General features: G+C 38.0%; 1 protein-coding gene across 1 annotated transcript; it reads right to left on the bottom strand.

Annotated features, from left to right (window-relative positions):
* Positions 1–210: 210 nt before the first annotated feature.
* LOC105035526 (G-type lectin S-receptor-like serine/threonine-protein kinase LECRK2) lies at positions 211–2,888 on the bottom strand. The gene has a single exon (XM_010911108.3). The coding sequence runs from the start codon at positions 2,650–2,652 to the stop codon at positions 328–330; it is 2,325 nt and encodes a 774-aa protein (XP_010909410.1). The 5' UTR covers positions 2,653–2,888; the 3' UTR covers positions 211–327.
* Positions 2,889–12,399: the final 9,511 nt, after the last annotated feature.

Genomic DNA, 12,399 nt, shown 5'->3' with positions numbered 1-12,399 from the left:
GCGCGCCTTTCCATATTATCCAACCAGCTATAATTATATTACATATACCTTTACATTACCATACTTGCTGTGTCTTAGATAGTCTTGCATGAAAGTGGGGAAGGTATCAAGGACATGAAAACTACTACTTATCTTTGACATAACATACAATGATTATTAGGAATAGAAAGACAGCATACTGCATTGCTGAGTTCCTAGAATTCAAAACACACGAAAGGAAAAACATGTTTCCTTAGACAAAAAGAAGGAGTGCACATTGCTTATTGGGAACAGAAATCGCCATGCATACCATGAGAGATCTTAAACTGGCTTCATGACGTTTGGTCATCAGGAGCTAGAATCTGGTCTTGGAGGAAGGGATACTTCAATATTTCCTTCCAGCATCATCACCACATTCTTCATTGCAGGCCGAAGAGCTGGTTCAGACTGCGTGCACCATAACCCCACTTTCACAAGCCTATCCAATTCCGTCATATCTACTTCATCAGATATCAGCTTCTCTAACTCTCCAGATGCAAAACATTGAGAAACCCAGTCCAGAAGAACAATTGCATCCACTTCAGCTTCCAATTCCATATTTTTCCTGCAGCACACAATCTCTAACAACACAATGCCAAAGCTGTAAACATCTGCCTTGACTGTTATTGGTGCATTCTTGTGCCATTCTGGTGCGAGGTACCCTCTTGTCCCTCTTATGCATGTGAATGTTCTTGTCTGACTCGGCGTCAGCAGTTTTGCTAATCCAAAATCTGATAGCTTTGCTGTCCAATTGTCATCCATCAGTATGTTCTGAGGCTTTATGTCGCAATGTATGATACGTGTATCACACTCTTCATGCAGATAAAGAATTCCTCTGGCTACATCGAGTGCAATTCTTACCCGGTCATCCCAATACAGGCGTCTTTTGGTCTTGAAGATAAGGTCTGCAAGTGAACCATTGCTCATGCACTCATAAACTAGGAGCTTGTTAGGTCCTTCATCACAAAACCCTAGCAGCCTTACCAAGTTCTTATGGTGAGTTCTTCCGATGGTCCTCATCTCTGTCTGGAACTCTCTTTCACCCTCGTCCACCATCCTCTCAAGCCTTTTTACAGCAATGGCTCTTTCACCATTAGACAAGCTCCCCTTGAATACAGTTCCAAAGGCTCCCTTGCCTAGTTGTTCCTTAAAATCATCTGTTGCTTCCCTCAACTCATGGTATGAAAAACATCTGGGTGCTATTTCATCAACCAAACCAAGCTCTCTGTTTCTCCCCAACATTCTATGGCTTCTATAAATAAATAAAGCAAAAACATCAACGGTGCATGATAAGCCAGCAATAATAGCCAGAGACACAATCCAGATCTTAGTGCGGAACTTTTTCTTCATCGCAGTAATTGGAACTGCAGCAGGGCTTTGACGTCCTCCCTCAGGGCTTATGGTAACCACCTTAATGAATGTTGTAGTCGCGTCATTTTCATCTTCGTAACCATATTCCAATGGAAATTTAAGCATACTGCATGTGTTGTTGTTAAACAGAGCGGCATCACATTTGCATTCTTCCAAACATTTCTTTTTGCAATCTTCCTTGTTCGTAATAGAGTCTGGCGCTCCATAGCGAATTACCCACACTAAGTTCTCCAAAGTAGACATGTTTTGCATCACACGATCATAGTTCAAGGAGCAACCATCACCGGTGAAGTTCCTCGTGCATCCATTCGATGTTCTATTAGCATCAAGAAAATAAAAACCAGGCAAACATGAGCATACCGCTGGCCCAGCTGCAGAACTGCAGTAGCTGTTTGAGCCACAGGTGCCTTTGACCTTGCACTGATCTGCTGAATCTGGGAATTCAGCTAAAACCTCCGTTGCATTTGACTTGAAATCATGAGAATATAATTTGAATCTCCCATCGATGTCCAATGTTGCACGATAAACTAGGGTTGGCTTGCTTTGGTAGGCAGTGGTTATGTTTCTTGTGAAGTTGTGACCGAGCAAGTAAAGGCGGCCATCATTGCTGAAATGTAGACTTAGGTTCAGGTTGGGGTTTTCACCTGTGTTTGTAGACCAGTAAGCATCCTCAGGATCATCTAATGTGCCCATAGGATACAAAACGAGGTTCGCATCGTGCTGCATCTCGAGCCGAAACTTCCCGCTCGAGTGATTTGTTTCTGAGATGCTGGAGATGAGCTCGGATCGAGGGGGTAGCATCTGACCTGCCACGATCGTATCAGTTGGAATATCAAAGGTTTGCCATATGATTTCTAAGTTGGAACCATAGATGACAAAGTTCCCAGAGTCGAGCATGGAGGCAGAGGAAGCATATGAATCCATGCTAAACTGCGAGATGGACCTCCCTTCTAGCTCAAGTCCTCCCGAGGTTAGCTTTAATACAGCATCTTTGGAAACTGGCGGACCGTCTCGCTCTGCTGTCCAAATAATGGTGGTGTTTTCATCAGATGTCACAAACCATATCCCCACAAAGTAGCCACTGCCTTCTGGGTAGAATCCGATGGCAAAACGTCCATTTGGTGAGAGCCATGATGTAGGGTTGGTGGAGGGATGGAGAGAGCTCTCCAAGTTTATGTTGGACTGCCTCGGTTGAGCTGCTTCCAATGCTAACACTGATGAGAAGATTGAGAGGAAGAGGAGGTAGGATGTTGCTGAAGCCATTAGAGAAAACGACCAAGAAAGGATTGCGAGGAGTTGCTAATATCCTGTGCTCTATAGATTCTTTCGTGGACTGATTGCAAGTAATTGAGAGTAAAAACTGGAGCAGGTAATGACTCAGTAGCGATAATGAGAAATTATAATGAGAAATTCCTTGGTTGACCCGAAGTAAACACAACGGCTCCGTGATTGAAGCTGGTGGGTTCACGACCTTCTTTTCTCGCATACTTTCTTCTCGACCTTTTCTTCAGTCATTCTTTGTTTTTTCTCTTCCACCCATGCCACTTGGGTTCGCTGAGTTTCCTGGAAAATAAGCAGAAAAGCAGCCCCTGCTTGTTGCTTTTCTCTTCCACAACCTCGATGCTTAAAAGTAAGAGGTAGACTATGTTACTGCCTGCGCGCATACCGCAGGGGATCTGTGCTCTTTCTGATGCTAAGCAGGTGGGGTCGAAGTTTCGGTGAAGGTCAAATGACCTAATGACGTGTAATCAGGGTTATGATGAATATTGGTACAGATTTGAACTGAGATTGGTTTACCCCTGTTTCAGAAAAGATTTAAATACTCCAGCTGATGTAATGATACTGAAGTTAATTATTCATTGAGATTAATTAATTACACAGACAACAAGGTTTTATATATTCCATGCGTCCATGCTAAACTTTGATGGTGCAAGGTTCGTTGTGGTTCTTCAATAGGGTTTGTTTAATGATTTGTTTTCTCTATACTCTCACCTAAAACCTTATTAAATCAGGTGATTACTATCATCGTGTCACCCTCAAACCTCTAGCCTTATATATTTGGATTTATCTTTTTGTCAATCTAGACACAGAGGTTCTATCCTCCGCACTTTTGTGAGTGCTAAACGCTATAGAAAATTAACTATATTTTCCAGTTATGGTCACATTTACAAGCAGAATTTAACGTTAGGCAGAAAAACTAGAGGCAGGGAAGAAACTACATTACAATGACACCCACAAAATCCTCTAGTATGTGAAATTCTCGTTGATCGTTATAGATATGGCCGATTCCTAGTACGATAGATCATGATGGAGAGGAGTTGGAGGTGGAGGAAGAGACACTCCGATCTTATCTTCGAACATTAGGTGCTACTTGGTCTCCAGGTTTATAAAAATTACTTTAACAAAATCATGGTTCTATACAAATATGTTTCGCTAAAACTAGTTTTAATAGCTTTAGTGTTTGGTGATAGAAATTGGTATTAAACAAGATTGAGGAGAATCCATCTAAATCCAAATTCTAGATGCAGTATCTCCCTTCAAAGAAGATACGGGTGCAGGTACTGAAGTATGGTCGTACCATCAGTCTGCAATTTTTGCTTTGATATTGATTGTTGCCTGCTATATTTTTTTTTTTTTAATGTAATTATATCAGCTAATTCACATCTAATATTGAAGGCTTCACATATTTATCTAGAAGAGGACTCTATGACAGCCAATTCTAACACCTTGTATATTAAGGCTAAAACTTGTGAACCAAAATCTTCTACAGCATAGTCTTATTTGAAATAATTTAAAAACTGCGTAAAGTTTTTCTGACGTAGCCTAAGGCTTTATTTGGCAAAGCTTCTAGAATGCCAGAAAGCACTTTTTGGCTCTCAAAAAGTATTTTGAAATGATACAGTGATGTTTGGTAAAAATATCGAGAAGCTGTTTTGATTTTTTCAAAAAGCTGAAAAGGTTTACTTAGGAAAAGCTGTATTTTGAAGCTTTTTTCAAAAGTGCTTTCTGACTAATATCAAAAGACGGTTTTGCTTTTCCTAAAATACTTTATCAATATGGTTACCAAACGGCAAATAGCTTTTTGCAAAAGTTCTACTTCTAAAAATTCTACTTCTCAAAAACTGTACTTCTAAAAGTTTCAAAAATTCTACTATCAATAGCAATCCCAAACAGAACCTATGGCTAGTTTCTTTTAAGGCCGGCAACAAAGGTATTGAAAGAACTTCAAATTTAATATCAAAACAAGTAATGGAAAATAAGACTTCAGAACCAAGGGCAAAGTAGGAAAAATTTTAGTGTAAAGGTTTCTATAGAGTGAAGAAATTATTCTGTACTTGGAGGATAAGACACGTTTAGTTGAAAATCTGTGAGATTCCATATAAATTTCAAGGTGTTATTTTAGATAAAAACTAAATAAAAACGAAGTGGAATACTGAGAAAAGCAGCAAGGAGTTCTATTTTTTGATGAAAAGCATTGCGGGAGTTGTTGATATATATCCTGTGCTCAATAAATTCTTTTGTAGACTGATTGCAAGTAATTGAGGGGAAAAACAGAAACTGGGAATGGCTCAGTAACTGGAATGAGAGATTCATTCGGTTGACCCACAACGGAACCGACAATGACTCATAGCTAGCGATAATGAGAAATTCATTGGTTTGACCCAACGTAAACACAATGACTCCGTTGTTGAAGCTGGTGGGCTCACATTCTTTATTTTGGGAGATAATGGTCCGATGCTGTATGCCCCCACTCAGCACTATTACTTAGGTGTTAGATGTTCTTCTCTCTCTTGACCTGTTGATCACTTGTTATAGATAATCTTCAACGCCAGCTTCTTACACACTAGCACAGGAATCTGCCTCTTCTTCACTACGTCTCTGGCAGGCGATTGCTTCTGAAAGTTGTAACACCCGGCCCATTTGGATCTTGGACCAGGCCCAAAATCTGAGAAGCCCAAAGCCCATATATAAAAAAAAAAAAAAGAACGAGAAGAAGACTCCTGATGAATCCCGATCAGAGAAGGGTTCTAGGATCCTTAAAACTCTAGGACCCTCTATAAATAAGACTCCCCTCTCCCTCAGGAGCCTCCACCGACGACCGTTGAGCTCAATTCCTCCCATTTTTTCCTTGGAAGCCGGGCATCCTCTTATTATGTTCGTCGAAAATCGGAGGTTGAAGAGGCCACCGGAGCTTAGGTAAGGGTTCAATCTTTCTTTCTCTCCCTCTTTTCTTTCTTTCCATGGTTTTAGACTCCTCGCTAGCCATCGGGATCGTCGGAAATTTCATGAATCATGAAACCTTTGTTCGGCCAGAACTTTTTCCTCTCTTTTCCGGCCATCGGCACTATCGGTTGTGGCGTCTCATCCCTGAGATCGGACCTCCATCTCTCTCTCTCTCTTTCCTTGAGTGCTTGGCTGTCGGCGACCGGCCAATGACTGGAAATCATGAAGAAAGGGGACGGATCTCCTATTTTTCGAGAAATTAAAAAAAAAAAGAAGGAAAGCTTGCCGGCCAAACCTTGTCGCTGGCCAGCTTATGTGGTCGGCCGTCGCAGTCGAACCTCCGGTCGAGCCACCGCCCTTGTCGGAGCCAAGTCGAAACCCCTCAGCCCATCCCCTGTTTTGGCCCAAGGGAGGTCATGGAAAGAAGGAAAAGAAAAGAAGAAGAAAGAAGAAGAAAAGAAAAAAGAAAAAAAAAAGAAAAAGAGAAAAAGAAAAAGAAAAAGAGAAAGAGAAAGAGGAAAAGAAAAATAAAAAAAAGAGAGAATTTTTTCTCTCTCCTCTCTCTACCTTTCTCTCTCCAATTTTTCTCTCTATTTTCTCTCTCTAGATCTTTTTCTATCTTTATGGATTTTGTCTCTCAAGAATCTTTCTCTCCCTCTTTGATTGCATCACAGACCTTAGGATAAATTTGAGATAAAAATATGATGACCTGAGATTGCTTCGAAATTCATGCAGTAGATTGGATCCCAGCTTAGTCCTTATTTGAAATTTATAACATCGATCATAGTTAATCCATATTGAGTCACCTTGATATGATCTCTGATAATCTCGATCATGATTACCTCGTTTGAAGGATATAAAAATTTTTTCTCTCTACTTTCTCTCTCTATTTTTTCTCTAAAATTTTCTCTCTCTTCATGAATTTTCTCTCTCTAAAAGTATTGTGGACCAATGGAGGGTCCAGATACTTAGACAAATCTTGATTTTTGGTGATCTTAGGAGAAGTTCTGGATTTGTATTATTAGGATCAATTATCGATAATTTTTTCATATATGATTTTTATATTTGATCAGAATCATGAAGAGATACGATTGTTTGCATAAAGTGTCGAGTGAAATATCTTATTTTTAAAATTCATAAATCGAAGAAGAACATTGATTTCTATACTTGGATCAGTTACCGGTAAAGATAAGAATCTCTGTATATGATCACCATTATATATATGTTATTTTACTGTTGATCTAGCATTATTGGTTTTGCATCGTCGAATTTGAGATTGATGAATTTATTATATCTAAGATACTATTATTTGATTTTGAGTATGAGTATGTTATGTTAATATATATGTATCGAGATTGATGGCATGATTATATGGATATGACATATCTAAATTGATCATAATATAAGTCGGAATTGATTTGATGAAATCAACACATATGATTAAATGAAAAAGAGAGATATGGTATGGACTAGCCTTGTCATGTGGAATAGTCTGCTAGGAGCTTATGCCTGGGACAGCCCTCACTGGCTTATAGGTGGATCAGCCGATCAGGAGCTCATGCTTGGGATAGTCCACCAGGAGCTTATGCCAGGGACAGCCTCTCACAGGCTTTCGTACATGGGATAACCGACTAGGAGCTCATCCTGGGATAGCTTTGAAAAGCTTTTAAGTAAAAATTGATTCTGATGATGGCTGAGGTATAGACTTGGTTAGTCTAGAGTCAGAAAAAAAAAGGTTAAAAATCATGTGATTATGAAAAGAGAAATGAAAGATAAGATAGAAATAATTGTTGAACAAAAATATTTCACCTGTTAACATATGATGATGCATTTCTTTTGACAAGACAGATAATTTATAGATATTTATATTATTTCGGATATTGAATAAGAGATTTTATATTTTATTGCTTATTCTTATTTTCATATTATATTATTATATCAGTGTGATATGGAAATTCTTACTGGACTGTAAAGCTCACACCCTTTCATCTTTCTTTTTCTTCTCAGAGATACAGGACGCTCATGATTGGCTATGATTTGGATTGTGGGTGAGTAGATGAATAGATAGAATGTCATAATATCTGATCAGAGGATTGAAAGAATTTTAATTGTAATTATACAAGTTTTATAAGTTATTATTGAAATTAGATATTATGGATGTTGAGGTTGTAAGAAATTTTTTTTGGCCTTGCATATTCTTTAGGATTTGCTCTAAGGAGTGTGCAGCCATCACGTATCCAATCCAGATGTTAGATTCGGGGCGTAACAGAGTGATATCAGAGTGGTGGGCCCATAACCAATAGGTCCCAAGTTTAAGATCATTAGAGATTATGAAGTGATATCAAAACTTTATGTAAGATTAATAGGATTGTTGGGAATAGTGTCCCAAAGTCAATCGTCAGCCTGTTGACGGTTGTGTTCATTTTTGTATATGTACATGAATTATGAATTAATAAAAATTATTTTGATATTTTTCATTACAAAATATTTCATCTTCTAATGAACTCCTATGTTGTGGTGAAGTCCTTAGGACTATTTAGACTCGACAAAGGAGGATTTATCATTTAGTCCTTAAATCTGTGCGTGACCAAATGATACGTTGTTACCAAAGACGACAACGTTTATCAAGCATAGGTCATTGTGTGCCATATAAGTTGGTTGTCCTCTTAACCAATGAGTGTGGAGACACTGATATAGCATACAGGTGAGATGTAAGGGTACATCTACACTGAACGTGACCGACTCCGGAGCTATTTATGCTGTCAAGATTTGCTCCGATGGAATATGGGTATAAATGTCCCTCCGACCTGAGACCATCACGGTGACTTGCAAGCAACTCACTGCACTTAGGCACTGGACTACCTGAATTTCTAATTCATTGATGGAAGGCTGCTGGATGTAGTCAAGTACTTGACTTGTCGGTGCGTGTGTCAAGATGGGATTGACCACTCCAGTTCAGGAGCTGTGTATAGTCGTATTTCAATTTAGCAAAATCTTGGTCAGGATAGTCTTTGTGAGGAGTCACGGGACTGTTTGAGTTGAGCACGATTCGGATGATCTAATCAGGGTTGACAGTTTAACCCTGAGTCGTCCTAAACACAGAGGTCAAAAGGATGAATTATATAGTAACCATATTTACGTAGGTTTTGAGTGTTGCAATTACGACTATTCGACCTATCCGATCATCGGGTACCATTGCTAGATGGTCACTTCGATTAGTACAGGAATTGGTTCCTGTGCTACTGGCTTAGGTTCGAACCTGCGGGGTCACACACATTAGAGGTTCCTATCTGATTTGATGGCTGATGAAGAGTCCTAATGCTCATGGACTATGAGTCCTATGTGTCTGGGACTCTATGATCGAGAATCAAGATTCTCTGATCATGAGTCCCACACATTTTGGGTACCAAGGTCAAGAGTCCCACTGGTTTGGGACTCTTCGATCAGGGTTACATATCGATGAATTCTGATGCCCGATTACCCATCGGATTTGGACTCAATATTTATGAGAAGTTTAATTAGTGATTTGATCGCTAATTAACTCAATTTGATTGAGTAATTATTTTTGGATCAAGTCCAATTGAATTGGATTCAGTTGGGTTTGACCCGATTAGGTTAAGAGTTGACCTAATCATCGAGATGGTTTGGTCCCTGATTTGATCAGGAATTGGGCTTAATCAATTTTTGATTTGATTAAGATTTTATTGAGCCTAATTAAGCCTAATTTAGTTCGATTTAAATTAGTCTAATTGGGCCTAACTTATTTGGTTCAATTAGGTTGGTTTAAATAATGAAACCACCTTGACCCATTCTCCCTGCGCCACCTTGCTTCCACTGTGCCCATTTGAATTCACGAGAAGAAAGTTCTCATGCATTTTTTCTCACGCAAAGTCCTCCTCACGCCCTACTTTAATACGCCAAACGAGTGTCGTGAGCCCACCAAATTTTAAGAAGATCTTCAACATCCTCTCAAGCATGTCTGCTGATGATCTGAAGCATCCAAAGAATCGACAGACATCGATCGAAGGAGTTCGATCAGCATCGACTGTCGAAAGGGCTCTACAATGAGCTAGCACTCGTGAGGAGTCGATCAGATCGAAAGCTTCGTGTGGATGGTCTGCAGAGGTCAGACATGTTGTGTGGCTGCATTGTGTCGATCAGATTCTTCCGACGGTGATCAGATTATGGTGATCTACTACTCGCACAAAGGTATTGTGTTCTAAATACATTACAGTAAAGTGTTTACTGTTCAAATTTGAATTTCAAATTTAAATACATGCATGCTATATATCATATTTAGATCCTAGTGTAGGATAAATTCTTATTAATTAATTAGATTAATTAATAATTTCTACTATAAAATAATAATTTTGAAAAAAATTTAAAATTACCATTTTACCCCTGTACTGAATTTTCCAACAAATGGTATCAGAGCAGGTTCTTAGATATGATATATATATTTGTATGCGTAGATTAAGTTATAATCTAAAAGTTTAAATTTAAAATTTAAAATTTAAAATTTAAATTTTGAAAGTTGTTCAAAATTCAAAAATTTAAAATTCAAAATTTGAGATTTGAATTTTGAAATTTGAAATTCAAAATTCAAAAATTTGAAATTCAAAAATTTAAAATTTGATTGAAATTTCAAATTTGAAATTCAAAATTTAAAATTCAAAATTTAAAATTCAAAATTTAAAATTCAAAAATTAAAATTCAAAATTTGAAATTCAAAAATTTGAAATTTAAAATTTGAAATTTGTTTGAAATTTGAAATTCAAAATTTAAAATTTAAAATTTAAAATTTGAAATTTAAATTTTAAAATTGGTATATTTAGATATACTTGATCCAAGTAGCAAGTAATCGAATTGGGTTGGTTGCCATGACCGTCCGATCATAGGAGAAAATTAGGGTTTAAAGGCCCTCTCTTCCCATTCGATGGGGTCTCCTATGGTGGTAGGGGTGCCGATATAATTATATCCCATGCAGATGAAGTAGCGAAAGAAATATTCATGATTTATTTTGATTGAGTTTTTTTCTGTTATGTAATTAGCAATAGGATTGCTATTTATGAAATGTGCTGATCTATTTGTGTAATGAGTCAACATATTTGGTGAACAGAAAATAAAACTTTTCAAATTTAAAAATTATTTTTGAAATACCAAACCCTGATCCATCAGTCCAAATACTTAATTAAAAGAATTAAGTGTTGTCTAGTAGGTCTAGAATTGTGAATTAAGACCTAAGACAATTGCATAAACTTGTGGGTCAATGGGTTAGATGGATTAGGTCCATAATTGGGTTAGACCTAAGGTTAGCTTAAAAAAATAGACTAAATTAGAGTAATTGGTCAAATCTAATCAAAAGTTAAATTAGATTAGGTCAAGGATACTCTAGACTCAACTCCAATAGTTGTAGTTGAATGGGTCCATGTCTTTAACTAGACCAAGATGGACTTAATTCATGGCTACGCGGTGGAACCCTATTTACTAAGTTGATCAAATTAAAACTAATGAACCAGTTGGTGTCTAAGGTAAGTTTGGCAGTTTGACCAGTGATTTTTAAGCGGGAGCTACTCGCAGTGATTTGATCTCTGATGAGTTAATGGATTATCCCCACCACTGATCTCACTTACTTGGCCAACCTGGTGAATTAGGTTTTGATTAAATCACTTGGTGATTAGGGCTCACCCATGTCATTAGGTAAATCAGTTTGACTGATTTAGGTGCTCCTAATGCCAGCTTTAAGTAAATCCTTTTTAATCTGACTTGGTGAAGTCAGTGGGAGGATTGAAATTGACTGGATATTTTCTTCTCTTCGATTCTTTAATAAAATCTTCAAAAATTATTAGGTCCTAAAAATGATTAAGTTATATTGATAACTAAGTCATAGCCCCCCATTAAGTGAGTGATAATGAGTCCATTAGTTTAATAATCATTGGAGGCCCAAAGGCCTGGTGCTTATTGACTAATGGAATTATCATTCATAGTATGATAATTTGGTTTGAGTCTTTCTGATGGTGGTTAGGTTGGCCGACCAAAGTCGGACTTGATCATTTATTAGTTCGATTCACCAAATCAAATCATGTTAATGGTTGGACCTAACCAAATTTTTTCAGTGGAGGCCAAAGCCTATTGATTAGGTTCTGGGGCAAAATTAATTACTAAAAGTTGTTTAGAGAAACAACTGGTTATGAACCTACCCATAGATGCACATGGATTGACCAACCAAAGTTGGGCTCGTGTGTAGTCTGTGTGGATTCTAGTACCCACTAAGGAATTAAAGTAATTCCTCGAATTGAAGGTTGAGGCTACCAATTCATAAAAATACTGAGAGAAACTTTAGACTAAAGTCCAAGACTTTAGTATTAATAATTTATGTACTAATATAGGTCTGATTTTCTTTTATACAGCTATGGCCACTACCCTGTCGCTCCGGTCATTATTAGATAATGACAAGCTCATGGGACCTAATTTCGATAGCTGGTATCGAAAATTAAAAATCATCCTTGAGCATGAGCGGATCCTTTATGTAGTAATGGATCCGGCACCTAAGGAGCCAGCCCTGAACGCTAGAGGGACGGTCCGAGACACTTACCAGAAGTGGCTCAACGACCGCACCAACGTTCGGTGCATAATACTGGCGGCAATGAATGATGAGTTCAGTCGCAGGTTCGAGAATGCCCAGCCACAAGAGATGTTTCAAATGTTGAACAACTCTTTTGGCACGCCTGATGATGTTGAAAGGCACAAAACTAGTTGTGCCATTTTCAATGCTCGGATGAGGGA

This window comes from Elaeis guineensis, chromosome 9, assembly GCF_000442705.2.
Source record: "Elaeis guineensis isolate ETL-2024a chromosome 9, EG11, whole genome shotgun sequence".
In the NCBI taxonomy this organism is placed as follows: domain Eukaryota; kingdom Viridiplantae; phylum Streptophyta; class Magnoliopsida; order Arecales; family Arecaceae; genus Elaeis; species Elaeis guineensis.
Note: the sequence above shows the minus strand (reverse complement) of the source record. Positions and strands in the feature narration are given on the sequence as shown.

Excerpts from the sequence above, each read along its gene's own strand:
- LOC105035526 (XM_010911108.3), bottom strand. The coding sequence starts at position 2,652 with ATGGCTTCAGCAACATCCTACCTCCTCTTCCTCTCAATCTTCTCATCA.